This window comes from Phaeoacremonium minimum, assembly GCF_000392275.1.
Source record: "Phaeoacremonium minimum UCRPA7 unplaced genomic scaffold PA7_03_scaffold_44, whole genome shotgun sequence".
NCBI classification, from domain to species: Eukaryota; Fungi; Ascomycota; class Sordariomycetes; order Togniniales; family Togniniaceae; genus Phaeoacremonium; species Phaeoacremonium minimum.
This window is the reverse complement of record NW_006920951.1, coordinates 378520-398516: the sequence shown is the minus strand read 5'-3', so window position 1 is coordinate 398516 and position 19997 is coordinate 378520. Positions and strand designations below refer to the sequence as shown.

General features: G+C 50.6%; 5 protein-coding genes across 5 annotated transcripts; 3 read left to right on the top strand and 2 right to left on the bottom strand.

Annotated features, from left to right (window-relative positions):
- Nucleotides 1-674: 674 nt before the first annotated feature.
- On the top strand, nt 675-2396 carry UCRPA7_886 (putative spo22-domain-containing protein; the record flags this gene model as incomplete). The annotated part of the gene is made up of 6 exons (XM_007913477.1): nt 675-750; nt 804-1169; nt 1244-1347; nt 1458-1500; nt 1702-2183; nt 2232-2396. The coding sequence occupies 6 exons, from the start codon at nt 675-677 to the stop codon at nt 2394-2396; spliced, it is 1236 nt and encodes a 411-aa protein (XP_007911668.1).
- A 2619-nt stretch (nt 2397-5015) lies between these two features.
- UCRPA7_885 (putative nad dependent epimerase protein) lies at nt 5016-6089 on the top strand (the record flags this gene model as incomplete). Its single annotated transcript, XM_007913476.1, has 1 exon — nt 5016-6089. The coding sequence occupies one exon, from the start codon at nt 5016-5018 to the stop codon at nt 6087-6089; it is 1074 nt and encodes a 357-aa protein (XP_007911667.1).
- A 158-nt stretch (nt 6090-6247) lies between these two features.
- On the bottom strand, nt 6248-7863 carry UCRPA7_884 (putative aldehyde dehydrogenase protein; the record flags this gene model as incomplete). The annotated part of the gene is made up of 4 exons (XM_007913475.1): nt 6248-6531; nt 6602-7396; nt 7457-7511; nt 7573-7863. 4 exons carry the CDS (start codon nt 7861-7863, stop codon nt 6248-6250), a joined length of 1425 nt encoding a protein of 474 aa, XP_007911666.1.
- Nucleotides 7864-9916: 2053 nt separating this feature from the next.
- UCRPA7_883 (putative xanthine dehydrogenase protein) lies at nt 9917-14145 on the top strand (the record flags this gene model as incomplete). The annotated part of the gene is made up of 3 exons (XM_007913474.1): nt 9917-10098; nt 10162-12348; nt 12417-14145. The coding sequence occupies 3 exons, from the start codon at nt 9917-9919 to the stop codon at nt 14143-14145; spliced, it is 4098 nt and encodes a 1365-aa protein (XP_007911665.1).
- Nucleotides 14146-17558: 3413 nt separating this feature from the next.
- Nucleotides 17559-19126, bottom strand: UCRPA7_882 (putative aminotransferase class i and ii protein; the record flags this gene model as incomplete). Its single annotated transcript, XM_007913473.1, has 5 exons — nt 17559-17953; nt 18012-18329; nt 18386-18555; nt 18605-18937; nt 19065-19126. 5 exons carry the CDS (start codon nt 19124-19126, stop codon nt 17559-17561), a joined length of 1278 nt encoding a protein of 425 aa, XP_007911664.1.
- Between the last annotated feature and the right edge of the window lie 871 nt (nt 19127-19997).

Here is a 19997-nt window from a genome sequence, read left to right as displayed (position 1 = left end):
CCTCTTCTAGTCCGAGTTTGATAATTGGGAATTTCTTGCCTCATGATCCTCCTCACTAAGACATTCACATATTCAATCTGCTCGCGCAGCATACGTTCTAGTCACTCAGCCTCCGTTTCGACCAGCAGCGCCCCCTTGCCACTCCTTGTATAGAGGCAATATTGGGGCTAGGTACAGGAGCTGAATTCCTCAAAAACCCCATGGGATCACTTTCCATTCTAGCAGGATATAAAAATTAGGACATCTTCGAGGGTGTTTGGGCAACGTCGACATTGCGAACGGTAGCACTTGCAAGGAAGCTACAGGCCAGGCGGGGTTTTTGTTTACATTGGGAAGCGGGGGATGGAGTTCATGGGGGATGATGCTTTGGGAAGGAAGTCTTCGGTTAGATCCCAGAGGGCGGGCCCAAGGGGGTCGTTGCTTCCAGTTGGGGACAATTCTCAACTTCCTCTAATAGTAGGCAAAGAAATGTGGCACCTCTGATTCCAGAACGCTTGCAATCCTCGTTTCCCAGTTCAGCATTGCCCGCGCTCATTAGGTCTCGGTCCATGTCATTCTAGCCTGTCCATCTCAGGATTACCTTTCCCAGGCCATCATTTCTTCACAGTTCACACCGTTTCACGGCATCAAAGCCCTAACGGCGGTACCACGCTGGCTCCGTGACAGTGATAACAATGCCACCTGATCCAGATGCCGTACACGGCGGGAGCGCCCACACCGCAAAGACCAAGCGAGCCAAAGCAGTCATTTGTACGATCCGCGCCTCGATCCCCAGCCCAGCTGCATCTGCTGACCATCTGTAGCCTTCGCGGTCAGCGCTGTGAAGAGAGTGAACGAGACCGTCGAGGAACCGGTCAAGGCAACGAAGCTTGCCGATGAGCTGCAACATTACATCAAACTGGTCGAGACATCCCCTAGAATCCAGGGACTCTATGGCAACGTGGACCTTGATACCCAAGGGACCAAGCTGTGGAATCTTTGCATCAGCCCCAGACAAGCAGATGCCCAAAGGGCAAACGAAGCATTGCATGAGAGAAGGCTGCTCCTACTCAATGCTCGAGTCTTTGCCTTTCAAATTCTAGACCTTTCTCGTTACACCCCGAGCAGCGGTTATGCCCAGGTCCTACTCCTTCTCAATATGGCCTTGCGGGCCGGGGTAGCCTGTCTTAGTAAGTACTCTCACCTTGAAGTCTGCCCGTCTCCGAGACAATATATTCCTAACCACTTAATTGCATATGAATAGGTGGAAACAACGTTGATCTTGCTAGGATTGCTCTGCAAAGAGCCGCCGACTATAACGGTCATCTGCAGAATCTGTCTCAGTCACAGCGGCTAACGCAGGATGAGGTAAACGAGTGTAGGCAACTAGAAGTAGAATGGCTAATTCTGCGAATCACACTGGTAACGGCTCGAAAATGAGCTTTAATCATGCTGCCAATGCTGATCGAACGTCACAGGCCTGGAAAGAGGATCAATTCGACGTCGCAGAGCATATGTTCAGTAAGGCAGAAGCCTTGAGTTCATCGCTCAGTCCATCTGCAGCCGAAAAGCTTGCAGATCTCTTATTCAGAGTTGGAGAGAGTTCCCTTCATAGAAAGGACTTTCCAATGGCGATCAAATGGGTACAGAGAGCTTATGACATGCTCAATGACCAGGAGTTGGAGAAAATGTCTCGAGATGCTGTTGAACTGCGACTTACAGTAGCTCAAGTCCTTGTCACTGCACTCCTCGGCGTCCAAACCACTGACGGGTACGAGAAGGCGCAGAATCTTGTTCGCTATCTGAAGTCCGAGATAGGAGACAAGTTGGTGGTGCTCCTGTTGGATTTGGAGGTTTTGATCAAGGCCCCTGACGAGGTCTTCGATGCCGACGCTTATGCACGCATTCTTGAGCGAATGATGCAGATTTTCAATCATCAGGAGACCAACTTCAAGCTTCTGGTATATCACATTCGGAAGCTGCATGAGAAAAGCCCGAGCGATGGGGTCAGGATACTAGACATGTTTCTCCTCACACTCAACGGGCAGCAATGCGACGCTTCCTGGATCGAAAACCTTGTCATCACTCGAATGTGGATGATAACTTCGCACAGAGATTCCGACAGTGGCATCGACGAAGCTCAGAAGTTGTTGCACAAGTTGGACAAGCCTTTGGGTGCTGAGGGCACGGTAGCTGCACAAACAGTATGGTATTCCAGACACGGGCTTTGTCAGTTGACTAATTAGACTCAGTTGATCTGGAAGAAGCTCGAGTATAACTTTACTCAACATCAATTTGACCTGGCTGAGAAATGGTGTCGACTTGCTCTTAGCCCGTTGTTTCGCAACTCCGGTCCTCACAACATAGCGAAGCTTGAACGGTACAGTATTGATAAGACAGTGACTTACATCAACTGACAATGATAGGAAATTACTTCTGTGTGCCTCTGCAAGGAACGATCTCGACTCTGCAAGAGCAACCTTTCTCAGCATGTCCGAGAGCACACAAAAAGAGCCGATGACACGATATTTAATGTACAAATTCGCAGTTCGGAGCGGCGATCGTGAATTAGCATCTGAATGCCTCGAACTAGTCACCAAGGCGTCCAAGAATAATGACTTCTTATATGCCTGCGTCCTGGATTCCCATCATTCGGGTGATAACGTTGTGGTTATCGAAGCTATGAAAAAGCTGGCTGAGAAGTACGAATATTCGGAGGCTACCCCGGTACATCTGCCAGCTTTAATGCGATGCATGATCAGGCTACTCTATACTCTCCTAGAGTCAGAAAGAGAGGGCATCGACCATGAGGATGTTGTTCAAGAACTCTGTAACACGTTCAACAACGGTAAGCGATGACATTTTTATGCGCATGCAACGTTATACTAACACAAGCTTGTGGAGTGAATAACGCAATACAGCGCGACCCGAAAGATGCCTCGGGCAAAAAGCTATTCGATGTCAATGAATTGGAATGGTTTTGTCAGAATTCCTACAATCTTGGATTGAAGCACGCAGATACCTGGGATTTGCGGCACATTGTCACCATCCTCACCTGTTCCCTGAACATCATCAATCATTTCCCCGAAGATGTGCCTTCCCAAGTGGCTGTGGATCTCTCATTGAAATCAATTTTCTGCAATTTCCTCATTGCGTGTGCACTGGTGGCCCTCGCGAGGGCGCAGGATAATGTTGAGCAGCAACTTCAGGACTATCTTGTCATGCGGGGACACATTTCCGCCTTCGATACAGCTTTGCAGGAGCAGCTTCAGATGCTGGATGAAGTGTCGACGAAAGATCTCCTCAACAAGCTTTCCATGCTACTAGTATTTGATTTTGAAGGAGCAGCTTGTTTGAAACAATGGGAAGATCTTGGGCAAATCGTCCTAAAGGCGAGTACCTGCAAATGCCTCGAGACGTTTCAGGCGATGGGAGACTGTCTCCTCAGGGCGAAACCTCCTGTACAAGGCAAGTCTTTGAAAACCTAACTCCGATTCTGTAGCTAACACAGTGGAATCAAACAGTGCTGTTTGCTGCAATGAGAAAGATTGTCAACGAAGTAGCAGTCTTGCCAGGGTTCGACAGCATCAAGCTAGCACGGTACACTAGATGCCTCTTGCAAGCAATACTTCCATTTAGTGATGAGTTGGCTCAGCAATTAATGACAGATATCTGCAAGATGGCTCAAGATGGAGCAAAGGTAAGATCTCAACCGAAAATTCCTCGATTTTCCAAATTAGGGCACCTGTCACTTACCGCCATTCCCGTGGCACTAGAACGGCCTAGTTGCTAACTTTACCTCAGAGCAATGTGAAGTGGCCTAGTGAAGAGCTGGAGTGGATGTCAATAACGGCGTACAATCATTGCGTCGATCTCTTCTTCGCAAATCAAAGAGATGAATGCCGAATCTGGCTGGGCAAAGCAATGGAATTGGCTCAATACTGCTCTGCTGATGGCAATCTGGTTGGGCTCTTGCAGGATAAATATCTGAGGCTGAAGCTTGATGGCTGAATCATCATCTTAGTTATTAAGGAATATGAGGTTGGACGTGTCGAATTGCTACGCTTCACAGACGTCGTTGCAAAGAAGCAAGACTTGGGACGGTGATCCGCAGTCAGGCTCAGGGAGAGAACAGCGCTAGCTAGGCATTTACTGAACATTGTCACAATCAACTTCTGCCAACCCTGTGTGTGTTAAAATTGCTGTTTGCTGCAAGCGAGGTAGACTGTCTAAGTTTCGAGTAGTTGTAATGTCCGAAATGCATCCTGTACATCCGTGTCAACTAGCCAGCGACCATACTCTAGATTTTGTAGGAGAAACGTATTATGAGAACCTATGACCACATGCATAAGAATACTTGAACAGATGATTCTCCAGTAATATCTGCGGCTGGATTATCTGCATGAATATTGTCGCGGAATACCGCTGGACTTTCGGCGCTGAACTACACGTCCTTTCGGTGATAACATTTGAGTGCACCCACCAGCCATTGCTTAACAATTTCTTAACGCCGTCCTCGTCATCCCTTTGAAGGATGGTTTTCGGTGTTATTTCACGCGCCAACCACGCCGACTGCTCCAAGGAGATGTCGTGACTAAACTGACGCGCACAAGGTGCCTTTCCGACCCGGCGGTCCCAATGCTGGGCCGGCCATGAACGAGCTGGAAATGGAGGTAAGAATTCGGTATTGTACAATTTCGGGGAAACGGTCTAGTCGTTTCCTCATGAAGTTTTTCTCGCCGATCCAGCGATAGGCGATAAAGTTTCATGGCCTGCAGACGGTGGGTACAAAAGATGCGATGCCCTCGTGAAGATGAGAAGCTTGAGGAGAGGCAGTCCAGTCAACATCCATCATATCTGCAACCCCTTTACTCATCCCTTCACATCTATCGAACACCACATCGCGACTTCCATTCAACGCCATTAGAGTGCTTAGATAGCTCATATTTTATACTACTCTTCATCTTCAGCCCCGAGAGCCACAGGTACTTAACCTCAACTAGCACTACAGTCTTTTCTTCTTCTCAGTCATAGCGATGGCGAAGAGAGTTCTCCTCACAGGTGCCAACGGCCTAGTTGGCCAGCATACGTTAGCTGCCTTCCTCGAAGCAGGCCACTTTGTACGAAGCGTTGTGAGGTCACAGTCTAAGGTGGCCCAGCTCTCGTCACTCTTCTCCAAGTATCCCGCCTCACAGATGGACTTTGGCATAGTCCCCGATATCACAGCGCCTGGTGCCTTTGACTCCGTGCTGAAGGCTGAGCCACCCTTTGACGCTATAGTCCACGTAGCGTCACCGTTCAACTACCGCAAGAACTCTACAAATGCTGAGTTCCTCGATCCCGCTATAAAGGGCACTACGGAGATCCTGAAAGGAATCGTCAGGGTAGCACCCACTGTCAAGCGCGTCGTGATGACTAGCTCCATGGCGGCCGTCATCAACTGGACGCAGCCAAAGGTCGCCGACCCGCAGAAGGTCTACGCCGAGGAAGACTGGAACCCCGTGACGTGGGAGACGGCGACGACCACCGAGCTGCCAAACACCATCTACCAGGCGAGCAAGAAGTTCGCCGAGCTGGCGGCGTTTGACTTCGTGGCGAAGGAGAAGCCCAACTTCGACCTGGCGGTCATGAACCCGCCCATGGTCTACGGGCCGACCTACGACCCGAGCATCTTCACCAGCGTCACGGAGCTCCCCGAATCCGTGTACAGCGTCTACAACAAGACGCTGGCGGCCGGCCTGTCCGAGTCGTCGCCCCTGCCGCCGACGGGCCTGCATCTCTACGTCGATGTCCGCGACCTGGCGCAGGCGCATCTACTCGCGGCGACGGTGGCCCAGGCCGGCGGCAGTCGGTACATTCTGGCTGCGGGGCAGGGCGACATGTCCACGCAGCGGATCCTCAACATCTTCAGGGCGACCCTGCCGGGTCTCAGCGGTCGGATCCCCAATGGCGAGCCCGAGAAATGGGAGTCGGAGAAGGGCTTGTTCGGTGCGAGCAACAAAAAGGCGAAGGAGGTGCTGGGGCTCACCTTCCGGACGCCGGAGGAGACGATGGGTGATATGGCGAGACAGCTGTATGAGCTTGAGAAGAGACTGGGTTCCTCTCAGTGAAGTATGGGGATGAGATGTGGAAGAACATAGCACAAAATGGACTGGAAGGTCTAAGCTATGACTTTATGATATATACTAGCAATACGACCAAGATAGGCTCAACTACATGATCCTCTGCCGCTGTTGATGTGCCATGAAGATTCTGAGCCTCGGACTGTTCACTTCGCAAAATGTATGCTCTTGGTATAGCAGTACGACTTCAATCCTTGCTTTCCCATCTCTCCACCAACTCCACTATCCTTGAAGCCGGAGAAGTAAGCATTCGGGTTTGGCATCTCGTGAGTATTGATGTACACGGAGCCGGCGTCAAGCCTCCGGGCAATACTCTCAGCACGCGCAAGGTCCTTGGAGTAGACTGTGGCACCAAGACCAGCGTTGGCGAGGTTGGCACGAGCCAGCACGTCATCTTCAGACGACCATTTCAGAATTGGGATCACTGGGCCTGCCAGTTGTTAGTACTCGCTCGCTTGAGGATATGCCTTCTGAACAGCTCATGGATCGGCTGTACGCACCGAATTGCTCTTCCTGCACCACCAGGGAGTCTTCTGGCGGTTCGGCCACAACAGTGGGTGGGATCCAGTACCCCTTTTCCGGCAGCGGGCTATCATCGACCGTCACCTTGGCGTTTCGCGTCTTCGCATCATCGATGAACTTCTTGACGATGTCAAACTGCATCTTGTTGCTCACCGGCCCAAACACAGTCGGGGCGGCACCGTCCTCGACAATGGTGTACTTCTCCCTCGTCTCGGCGATGAACTTGTCGAGAAACTCGTCGTAAATGTCCTCGTGCACGTACACGCGCTTCGTGGCCACGCACATCTGGCCCGCGTTGAAGAAGCTTCCCGCTGCGATCAGCCCGACCGCCTTGGGGATGTCGACATCTGGACACACGACGGCGGCGTCGTTGCCTGCCAGCTCGAGCGTCACCTGCTTGAGGGTCTTCGAGCAGGCTGCCATGACGCGTTTGCCCGTGGCCGTAGTGCCGGTGAAGCTAATCTTGGCGATGCCCGGGTGGCTAGTCATGAGGGCACCAAGCTCGGCGCCACCGTTGACGGCCTGAAGCACGCCAGGGGGAAGGATAGGGATGCAGAGCTCGACAAAGCGCAGCACTGCATATGGCGTGAAGGGCGAGGGCTTGACGATGACGCAGTTGCCGGTGATGAGGGCCGAGACGATCTTGAGGTTACAGAGAATAACAGGGAAATTCCAAGGGCAGATAGCGCCAACCACGCCGAGAGGCTGGTGTGTCGCGATAATGCGGAACTTGTCGTCTTCGAACTGAACTTCGTCCTCGAGAGCTTGTGAGGCTGGAATAGGTTAGCTGGGAATAGGGAGGAACTGGTCGCTTGTGGAGAGCCGCAACTTACACACGACATGGATCTGATCAATGGTGTTTCTCATTTCGATATGTCCCATCAGGCTCTACAGCTCATATTGTTATGAAATTATCGAATGGTAGTCCTTCCAGTCGGTAGATTCTTACAGATTTGCCGGTCTCTCTCATGGTGAGCTCACTCAGCTCATCAGAATTGTCCTTGACGATATCCGCCATCTTTTTCAACGCCTCCTGGCGTTCTGCAATTGTTGATTTGCACCATGTCTTGAATGCCTTATTGGCTGCGGCGATGGCCTCTTCAAGGTCCTCAGCAGAGGCAATGGGGGCGTCCCATAGCGGCTCTTCCGTCCGTGGATCAGTCACCTGGTGATTCTTTACACTGCTGCGTTTCTCGCTGTTGATGATGTTGTAGAACTGAGGCTTCCCAAGGCTACCCATCTTGCTTGCAATCGCAAATTTGTGCTCTTGTATATCTTTTCGACCTCTGAATATCAAGCAGGAGAGAAAAGTCGCAGAAAGGAACTCCTTTCAACTTATATCGCTGTCATAACAGACGGAAAGGGTTGTTTCAGCAACTCTGCCGAAACGCGTTGTTTAATAGACACCTCGCTCTAACACAGCTGACACTTTAATATGCGCCGCTATTTACCCATTTACAGGGAGGACGGATCGCACTTTGACGTAGAGAGCCCGAGTCCACCTCCCCCGCGAGGCCATCTTGCCAATGCGGAGAATGAGGGGTCGTACCAGGGGGAATGGCGGCAAATCTGCCGGTGCGTTGGAGAGTTCCAGGATCCGAAGAAGGCGGCCATGGAGGGTGCTCGCCGCCAAAGGGGAAACGTGTGCCCTGTTCGGGAGATATAAGTGAAGTGCGATGCGCGCAGATAATCCGAGGCTATGGTACCGGCAGGGCTGGGGGTCCACCCGACGCGTTCATTCGGCCATGAGATGCTGGGACGGGCTGCTCGGGAGACTACCCAGAGGAGCGTTTGTGACTGCCCTTGCCCCGATCCTTAGCCATGCTTTCAAGACCATGCACGCCTTTTGTATTTGCTCAACTGGACAAGTCGTGATTTTGTGTGTTATATGCTCTCTTAGATGTCCGTTGGCAAGACTTGAACGCATCTTTCTTCAATGGCTGTATGTACAAGTTGGGCGAGAAGTGCCGTAAGCACTCTAACGCGAAGCTTGCACGGCGCTAAGAGGCAACACTATACAGTGGATCGTGCAGCCCCATGAGATCCATCGAGGCTGACCCCGGAGCCTGCCCAGGTGGGTGGCTCCTTCCTCGACTGACGAATCTGGGCTCAGCCAAGTCAGCTTACCTATTTCACTGCCTTGAGCACTAAAACTAAGATGAGTTGGGTCAAGAGCCAAAGTGCTTGTTAGGATGAGTGAGTGGTATTCTTTATGTGGAGCATGCCTCTTCATTGTGTATGAAACTTGGAACGCTTTGCACGACATTCACAATGCATTTGATCGACTTGGCCTCTGTATGTCTTTCAATAAGAAGCGAGCATTGTCGGCTTGTGAGATTGTATCCTTCAGCGCGAATGATGTAAAATGCAGAGAGCAAAAGCTTCGGCCGGGCGAGTTGGAGACGGGGCTCGGCAGCCTCCGACACGCCCCGTCTCGCCGCCGGTCTCCGAACGGTCATTATGCGGCTGATGTAAGAGCTCCAATTTACAACAACATTGTGTGAATTCAAAGTAGTTAGTGGTGACTAAAAGGCTATTGTCGAAGAGAAAAGTGAAGAGCTGGCCATACCATACAGGTGAGTGATGAGTGATTTAAGTATCTTCTGAGGTATATTGTCCAGTATCAGAGGCTGGGGAATCTGACTCAGTGAATCTGATGATTGATTGATTGACACTCGGCGGGTTGATCATTGAGAACCCCACCTAGAGGGTGCAGTCGCTGATAAGCAGCTTAAGCATCCCACTGGACGGGAGGATGGTCAAGAAAGCTGTGATTTGCTCTTTTAGGAAATGAGGCTTGAGACCGCGTTTCTTTTAGATCGGGGCTGCTGTCATCAGCTTGGATCTGGCAACTACCTAAGTGATATATATACATGTATTAGTGTGCGTGCATTATACCTATGATGGGTATCTCTGAAAAGGTACAGTACACAATCAATCGGGATGCGGCGATAGTGCTCAGGAGCTCTCCTCTCCATGGCACTACCTCCCTAATATTGCCACCCTGGACGGGCACTAAAAACCACCAAGTCATGCACTTCACTTTCACTCGCTGATAACAAACCACACATGCCCCAGTTTGTCACATTTAGATCCATCCGACGCCCTACCGCCTCACCTCACCTCACTCACTATAGGCTACCTATCTGGTATCTAAGCTTAGCTTGAGGAGCTTCTCTTTCCTCTCTTCTTCTCTTTCCATCACTCCTGTCTGTTCCGTTATGATCCGTTAATCTCTGTGACACGGACGCAGGTAAATCTGAAGAGACTGTCTGTGTGGTGACACTTACACAATGGCCCCGATTGCCATCTCTCCAGAGCGAGATCCTGCCCCGCAGGTGGGGTCCTTGACAACGTCCTTTGACGACACCATCCGCTTCTACCTCAACGGCACAAAGGTCATCCTCGACGAGATCGACCCTGAGGTGACCCTGTTGGAATATCTCCGGGGCATTGGGTTGACCGGGACAAAGCTGTACGTTTGTTCGCTCCATGATCAATTTTGATCGGACCTCGTACGTGCTAACTCTATACTCAGTGGGTGCGGTGAAGGTGGATGCGGTGCCTGCACGGTTGTCATCAGCCAGTACAACCCAACCACCAAGGAGATTTACCACGCATCCGTCAATGCCTGTCTGGCGCCGCTGGCCAGCGTGGACGGCAAGCATGTCATCACGATTGAGGGAATCGGCAATGTCAAGCGGCCACACCCGGCCCAGGAGCGTGTGGCCAAGGGCAACGGAAGCCAGTGCGGTTTCTGCACCCCCGGCATTGTCATGAGTCTGTATGCCCTGCTGCGCAACAACGAGAGCCCTACCGAGCACGATATCGAGGAGGCTTTCGACGGTAACCTGTGCAGATGTACCGGGTACCGGCCGATTCTCGACGCCGCCCAGACCTTCAGCGTCCAGAAAGGCTGCGGCAAGGCAACGACGAATGGGGGATCCGGATGCTGCATGGAGAATGGAAATGGCGCAGATGGCTGCTGCAAGAACAAGAGCCTGGACGATGGCCAGCCGATCAAGAGGTTCACGCCGCCTGGCTTCATCGAGTACAAACCAGACACCGAGCTCATCTTCCCGCCGGCTCTCAAGAAGCACGACTTCAAGCCCCTGGCTTTCGGCAACAAGAGAAAGAGGTGGTACCGCCCCGTCACCCTGGACCAGCTGCTGGAGATCAAGAGCGTCTACCCGACGGCCAAAATCATTGGCGGAAGCACCGAGACCCAGATCGAAATCAAGTTCAAGGCCATGAAGTACCCCGTCTCCGTCTTCGTTGGCGATATTCCAGAACTACGACAGTTCTCTTTAAAGGACGATCATATTGAAATTGGCGGCAATGTTATCCTCACTGACCTGGAGAATATCTGTGAGCAAGCCCTGGAGCACTATGGCCCGGAGAAAGGACAAGTCTTTTCGGCGATGTTCAAACAGCTCAAATACTTTGCTGGGCGGCAGATCAGGAATGTCGGAACACCAGCAGGCAACCTCGCTACTGCGTCACCTATCTCAGATCTCAACCCTGTCCTAATGGCAGCAGATGCCGTGCTCATCGCCAAGTCGCTGGAGAAGACAACAGAAATCCCAATGTCTCAGTTCTTCAAGGGCTATCGTCGAACAGCACTCACCCCTGATGCAATCATTGCATCTATTCGAATCCCGATCACGCAGAAGAACGAGTATTTCAGAGCATACAAGCAAGCGAAGAGGAAAGACGATGATATTGCTATTGTCACTAGTGCACAGAGGGTGCGGCTAGATGATGACGGTGTGATCGAGGAAGCCAATCTTGTCTATGGTGGCATGGCGCCGTTCACAGTTGCCGCGAAACAAGCGAACGAGTTCATGGTGGGCAAGAAATTCGCAGATCTCGAGACACTTGAGGGCACGATGAATGCGTTGGAGAAAGATTTCAACCTGCAATTCGGCGTCCCTGGCGGTATGGCTTCATACAGAAAGGCCCTTGCCTTGAGTCTGTTCTATCGGTTCTATCATGAGGTAATGCTCAGCCTCGGTGATATCAAGAACCTAGACGAGCAGGCGGTAGAGGAGTTGGAGCGAGAGATATCCACGGGTGAGACGGATGGGTCAGCGACCATGGCATACGAGAAAGTCATCCTAGGAAAGGCAAACCCTCATGTTGCTGCTTTGAAGCAGACAACTGGAGAGGCGCAGTATACCGACGATATCCCACCGTTGGCAAACGAACTCCACGGCTGCCTCGTTTTGTCAACTAAAGCTCACGCTAAGATCACCTCTATCGACTATTCTGCTGCATTGGAAATACCCGGCGTGGTTGATTACATTGACAAGGACGATTTCCCGACGCCAGATGCCAACCACTGGGGAGCACCTCATTTCGAAGAGGTCTTCCTCGCAGAAGACGAGATCTACACCACCGGTCAGCCTATTGCCCTCATTCTCGCAAAGACGGCGTTGAAGGCAGCCGAGGGTGCTCGTGCTGTCAAGGTGGAGTATGAGGAGCTTCCTGCGATCTTCTCTATGGAAGAGGCTATTGAGAAGGAGAGTTTCTTCAACTTCTTCAGGGAAATCAAGAAGGGCGATCCGGAAGAGGCGTTCAAGAACTGCGACTACACATTCACCGGCATTGCACGCATGGGTGGTCAAGAGCATTTCTACCTTGAGACTAATGCCTGCATTGCGATACCCAAGCCGGAGGATGGCGAGATGGAGATCTTCTCCAGCACGCAAAACTGCAACGAAATGTGAGTGATATGCATAGGATTGAAATCAGTTAGTCACATCATGATTTAAAATGCTAATATCCACATAGGCAAGTTTTCGCTTCAAGAGCTCTTGGAGTTTCAGCAAACAAGGTGGTCGTGAAAGTCAAACGCTTGGGTGGTGGTTTCGGCGGCAAGGAGACCAGATCTATCCAACTCAGCACAATCCTGGCAGTCGCCGCCAACAAAACCAGAAAACCAGTACGATGTATGCTAACCCGTGAGGAAGACATGGTGACATCTGGCCAAAGGCATCCGTTCCTTGGCAAGTGGAAGGTCGGAGTCAACAAGGACGGCAAGATCCAAGCGCTCGACCTGGATATTTTCAACAACGGTGGCTGGAGTTGGGATCTGAGCGCGGCAGTCTGCGAAAGAGCGCTAAGTCACAGCGATGGCTGCTATCTGATTCCTAACATACATGTCCGCGGTCGCATCTGCAAGACCAACACTATGTCAAACACCGCCTTCCGTGGCTTCGGTGGTCCTCAGGGCATGTTCATCGCAGAGACTTACATGGACGAGGTTGCCGACCGCTTGGGCATGGCCCCTGAGAAATTCCGAGAGATCAATTTCTACAAGGACAACCAGGAGACGCATTTCAACCAGCCTCTCACGGACTGGCACGTTCCACTAATGTACAAGCAAGTACAAGAGGAGTCAAACTATGCCGCCCGGAAGGAAGCGATTCGCAAGTTCAACGACACCCACAAATGGCGCAAACGAGGCATCAATCTGATTCCGACCAAGTTTGGTATTTCCTTCACTGCTCTGTGGTTCAATCAAGCAGGTGCTCTTGTGCATATCTATCATGATGGCTCGATTTTGGTTGCTCACGGTGGTACTGAGATGGGTCAGGGGCTGCACACCAAGATGTCGATGATTGCGGCAGAAGCACTCCAGGTGCCTCTCGACACGGTCTTCATTTCTGAAACCGCCACAAACACCGTTGCCAATGCGTCTGCTACGGCCGCGTCTGCTTCATCTGACCTGAACGGGTACGCCATCTTCAACGCTTGCGCTCAGCTCAATGAGCGGCTTGCCCCTTACCGAGAGAAGCTTGGCCCATCCGCAACGATGAAGGAGCTTGCCCATGCCGCATACTTCGACCGTGTCAATCTCTCTGCTCAGGGTTTCTACAAGACGCCGGAGATTGGCTACACATGGGGCGAGAACAAGGGCAAGATGTTCTTCTACTTCACTCAAGGTGTTGCCGCTGCTGAAGTGGAGATTGATACCCTTACTGGTACCTGGACATGTCTCCGCGCTGACATCAAGATGGATGTTGGTCGCAGTATCAACCCCTCTATCGACTATGGCCAGATTCAAGGCGCTTTTGTCCAAGGCCTAGGCTTGTTCACTATGGAGGAGTCGCTTTGGCTTCGCAACGGTCCTCAGGCTGGTATGCTCTTCACGCGCGGCCCAGGCGCGTACAAGATCCCTGGCTTCCGAGATGTACCGCAAGTCTTCAACGTTAGTCTTCTAAAGGACGTGGAGTGGAAGGATTTGCGCACGATCCAGCGCAGCCGCGGTGTCGGCGAGCCGCCCCTGTTCATGGGCAGCGTCGTCTTTTTCGCGATCCGTGACGCACTGAAGGCCGCGCGAGAGCAGTACGGCGTCGCCGCCAAGGTCGGTTCAGAGGGCGGCGAAGGAGACGGGCTGCTGCGGCTGGAGAGCCCGGCGACGCCGGAGCGCATCAGGTTGGCTTGTGTGGATCCCATCATGGAGAGGGCGCGTGTGCTGCCGAAGGAAGGGGAGAAGAATTTCTTCATTGCTATCTGATGTTTGTACGGCTAGGTAGGACACGGGGCAGATTGGAGTCTTCTTTCGCTGTGTACATATCCCGCTCGGTCAGGGGCAAGTTTGACAATGAATGATTTCATGAGTAAGATATGATTTGTGCCGGTTTGTGTGAAATTGGCAAATAACTTGATGTTGGTGACTGATATTTCGCTGCCTGCGCAGAGATGTTAAGTATGGTTGGCTTGCAATGCGTCATCGTGACATAGCAAACGAGGAAACACCAGTTGGAGCAATTGTTTGACTTAATGCTGGTAGTTAGAATCAAGAAGTAGAGGCTATGACGAGTGAAAAAGATTATAAATAACGAGATTATCCTCCAACGTTGTGCTTAATCTCCAATGCTCCATGGCTCTCGGTCGCTCACCGGCCGCAGTGACTTCAGTCCAGAATGGGCTTCAGTCTCTGTCTGACTGAACACGACATGTCTTGATGAGTTTATATATACTCCAATGTTCACAGTTGTATTACGGCCTGGTTTTTCTTCTATATACTATCATACCTAGATCAAGTCGGCACTTCCGCTTGAGAACGGCAAGATAGATGACGCTATCCCCGTCCAGTGAGACACTGGTCTTCCTTAACAGCACCGCGAAGCCACTCTCCTTGCGTTTGGAACACGTCCTTCAAACTTGGGACTCGAAAAAGTGGGCCACAGTCTCATACATGCAGTAGGAGAGACACACGTCGGATCTCAGTGCAGGGTCCTAAAATAGTATGTCCGAACTCATACAAAGCGCTGGAACCGTGCCAAAACAGCCTCGTATTGGCTCGCAACGGTTCTCTCTTGGCCTTTTGAAGAAGCGGACTGCCTGACAGCATTTAGGGCGTGCTACATTGCAATCATCGCAAACTATAAACGTCTCAGAGACATTCTCGACCGCCACCAAGGGTGATCAACAAACGGTGGCAAAAGAAATCACACTTACAACGATTGAAGATATTGCTGGACGCCTAGCCCGACATGCCGACTTCCCATCGCCCAGATTTTGCAAATCAATTATCACACAAGTAGGAACCTTTCTACAATGGTTCATTTCCCAGCAATTTGCTTTTCTTATATAGAATTCTCTAGGCTATTGATAATCTTCAGCACAAGAGTACCAGACACTTACTCCTGTGCTGATGACCCCCGACACTAACCTAACTGTGTCATATTCCTCCTTCCAGCCTCACCGGCTCTGGATGGTATCACGAGTGTCGACATCGAAGTCCGGGTTGCGAATCAGGACGGCGAGGCTGGGAGGAAGATGCCTTTCACTATTAACCGGGCTGTATAAATTTGATAAGTTCCACATATTTAAGAGCGTTAACACAATGCCCTATAATGCACGCAGTCATTCATGAACATTCTACATTGGAACGAACACTACAACGGCGACAACATCAAACCGACAGAATGTCTGTGGTTTTGGACGACTGGCTACGATGCATACCCAACGAATATAAGGTCGACAAAGCCCTCATTCTCAGACAATTACATCGAATAGGGCATACGATCGACAAAGAGTTCGCACCATCCAACCACATTGTCCACAAGAATACAACTAAATGTCTGGACGAACTCATCAGTTTCAAGCAACAACCTCCAAAGACGGAAAACTGGTAGGCTAAATGCAAAGAGGGATCTTTCAAATGGCCAGCATTTCCGCCACTCTCTCTGTATTGGGCCGCCAGAACCCTGGATCGGACTCGGCAGCCATTCTTGGTTTTAAATAGGTGAACCAACTAAACCAGTATATTGATACTGAAAGTAAGTACTCTATACTATCTCATTTGGCACCTATAGACCTAACATAATACAAGACTCTCCCACTCTGTCTTACTGTATACACACTCACTTATCCATCCAATAACCTTATAGCTCATTTGATACCTATAGGTATAGACTAACCCTACTTTTATAAACCTATAGGCGCCAAATCAGCACTAATTTATCGATATTACTTGAACCCTATCCTGACCAACATCTTACCACATCCATAGGTTTTAAACAATCTTAGCAATAATCACTAACGAGGACCAGCTATAGAGTTCTTTAGACCTATCTAGCTTCTAGAGGCAAATAGTCTGTTTAGAGTCTTCAAGTATCTATGATTTAAGAAGTGCTTCCTCCTCATCGTCAAGTCGAACTCTCGAAGCGACCTACGATATAAGCTATATACTATCGTTACCATCAGCTAGGCTGGCGAGTCTATCGCCAAATTGACGGTCGATGTTCGTTTTCAATGAGTTACACAAGAAGTTAGAACTCATTGCCGAGGACGTAGCGAGGCGGGGGTGGACAGTGCCCTTCTAACAGCACACACCAGATCGCCGTATCGCTGTAATCTTCGGAGACTCATAGTGTCTCTTCAGCCAGATGGCAATCTTGCCTCACCTTTACTTTACAAGAAGGTCGGCTTACATATAGCAGTTGATTCCAAGGCATTTCTACTACTTATATTTTATTTTATATCCATAAAATCTAGTTTAACTCCGGATCCCACCCTTGCAAAGTGAGGTAACAACCTTGATCTTCAACGAGATGCTTAGTGGTGTGGAATCAGGGGGCTACCGTCACCATCTGCCACGCCGTGCATGGCTGGCAGGGGGTTCTGGGCAACAATCACTTCACAGCCCAGCAGGGTATCCATGGGCCCAACCGTCATTCCCGCGCCGCTCAAGCTCTTGGGTCAAGGACTACCGAACTCTCGCAGTATATCACCAATGCACCAGTCTGCGAGATCCAGCCAAGACGTAAGGAGGTCCGGATGTTACCGCGAAGCAGCCAGCAGGGCTCTGACAACGGGGAAACCAAGAAGATATATCACATGATGGTATATATAAGATGATACTGCAGATGATGATATAAAAGAGGAGATGATAAAAGACGACATAACGTCGTTCGAAGGAAGGGGGGACGGGGCCTGGGGTTATTGAATGATGATGAATTGTAAAGTCCAGTTGCCGAACTACTTCAATCCTAGAAACCCTTGCTTACATCGCAACGAAGCATGACACTGTTGACAATTCCGAACACATCACCGCAGCCACAGACTTTTAGATGAAGACCCTCCAATCTTCTTTCTGGAGTTTATTGGAGGAGTGCGCGTACAACACTGTAAGCAATATAGATATACAACATTTTAAGCAAGTTCGACAGAAATCTGATGACGCGGCATGTAGAGTTGGACCTTCTAGAAACGCACATTGCTAATATACACAGCTATGTTATCTTGGTTTGGCGTGAAATCTGTATAAGTTAGATTTTGCCATGAAATGATCTTCAGATCCCGATACGGACGGCTAGATGTATACTCTGATAATGGAGTATACAAGAACTATAGATCATACGAGCTTGAGAACTCAGTTCTACCATCGCTAGATTAACTCTATTGGCCCTGCTCTACTCTCTATTCTTGGATGTACTTCTTCAGACCCCGTAGCCTCTCCTTCGCAGTCTCTAGAACATCGTCGGGTTTGCAGACGGCGAACCGGAGATAGTCCTCTACGATCAGGGCGTTCTCGTCCGTGTAGAACTCTGTGGGTGGGATAGCAGCCACTCCAACCTCCTGGATGAGGAACCAGGCCAGCTTGAAATCTCTTGGGCGGTTGGCGACGTGTGGCGGGAAGGGATAGTCCTCTGGGAGCTTGACCTTCTTCAGGTTCACCATGACGAAGTATCCACCCTCAGGGTCTGAGTATGGAAGGCCGAGCTCGTCCCAGACCTCATTGAACCGCGTCATGCGTCCCTTCATGTCCTTCACACACTCGTCCCAGAATCCTTCACCCTCGGCTTGCTCGAAACCTAGGAAGTTGATTAGTATACTCAAAAGTATGAACCAGTTCTGAGGGCGTCCACTTACCAACGGCACAAGCCTCTTGAAGTGGTGATACCGAGGAGTAGCAGATCCGAGTGTGTGCCGCTGAGACGTATTGGATCAGTTCAGCTGGACCCATCAGCCAACCGACACGCCAGCCAGTGGCGTAGAAGTTCTTTCCGGCGGAACCAACAGTGATGGTGATCTTCTCCACCTCAGGTGACAGGGTCGCAATGCGAGTGAATGGTACGTAGTAAAGCCGGTCGTACACCTCATCCGAAAGGATGATGATCTGGTTCTTGAGGCAGAGCTCTGCGATCTTTTCTAACTCTTCCTTTGAATAGACCTTGCCCACAGGGTTGTCTGTGGTTGAGTTAGCTTATCAAACTCAGTGTCATCGATGGATTTTAATGGCTTACGAGGTGTGTTGAGAACGAGCATCTTTGTGCGTGGAGTGATAGCTCTCTCGAGCTCAGCGAAGTCTATCGTCCACTCTGCCGCGGAAGATGTCTGGGTGCCACCTGTCTTGGGAGGATGCATTGGCACATAAGAGATCTTGCCGCCGGGCATCTCGATGTTGCTGATGTATCTGCAGAATATCAGCCAACGCTCTAGTAGTCCATCGAGTCCGATCTTACTGGTCAAAAAAGGGCTCAAAGACGATGACTTCATCACCGGGCTCGATGAAGGCCATGAAGGCACTCAACATGCCCTCGTTGGCGCCGGTGGTGATAGTGATCTCGGTCTCCGGGTCCAGCTTCCTCCCCCAGTACGGGGAGTAAGCGTCAGCAATCGCCTTCTTCAACCTGGGCCGGCCCTTCGTAGGGCTGTACTGATTGCAGTCCACACGGTCGAGAGCCTGCTTGGCCGCATTGAGGATGAACTCTGGCGGGTTATAGCCGAAGAAACCCTGACCCATGTTCACAATGGGCTGTACGGGTGACGCAGCAGCAGCCTCATTGATGATGGACCTGTCGTATGTGTCAGCATCAGTGCTCAACAGCCACTCCAGCTCTCAGACCCAGATTCCATGCCCATCACATCATCTAGAGCTACCATCGAATCCACCTAGAGCTTGGCAGCTTCAGCTTGACTTACCATACATCTTGACGCCTGCCCGCGACCCGGGCGGCGGGTTGCAGCTTGCCCCGTGCGGCCATTCCGGAGTGAAAGGTACGGACCGAAGGTGTGCTCGAGACGACTGGCCGCTGGAAGATGGAGCGAAGCCAAGTCGGGCGCATAGATGCAATCGATAGACGCCGGTAGTGAAGCAGACAAAATCAGACCAATTGCTGTTCTCAGAAGATCGGGATTTATAACCCTCCGCGCATCTGTGTCCTGCGCAAGTGAGTCTTCAAACGGGATGCCGAATGCCCAATTACAGGCCGTTCCGGGATCGGGACTGAGTTTACTAGGGGCATGACGCCATCCAGGCGGGTGGGAAACAGAAGCCACTAATTGGGTAGTGCCTGAACCAGAGCTTACGGGAGGATTGCCGCTAAAGCGCCTTCTAACTACTTAACTTATTTAGAGCTCAATGATATGTTAATCAACTGTTGGAATTGGCTTCCTCCCCACACATGATTATAGCTTGTTGCTAATTAGACAGGCACTAAATCAGTTGCTAGGAAACATCTAGCGAAACATTTACTATGCATATGCTGTATCTGGTGTATGTGTTGTATCTTGGAATGCCAAATTTAATAGCAGGAGGGGCAAGTTCGATAATTACCAGTGCCAAAGAGGCCAATATATTTACTTCAAAGGACATACTCCTTGTTAAGTCACCAAGGGGGACACAGCTAGATATCAATAAAGAGAGAGAGAGAGAGAGAAAATTAGAGCCTAACCTGTTAAGTCTCTTGTGGGCACAAGAACTTATATAAAACTTCTTGAACTTCTGTGACAAATGAGCCAAAGTCTCAGCAGTTGGAGAGTTGAGTTGAAAGCTGGGATGACATGTGGTGTAGTGATCACTGAAGGGTGAAGCCAATGTGAACTATTGTTCATCAACTTATTGCCTAGTTAGAC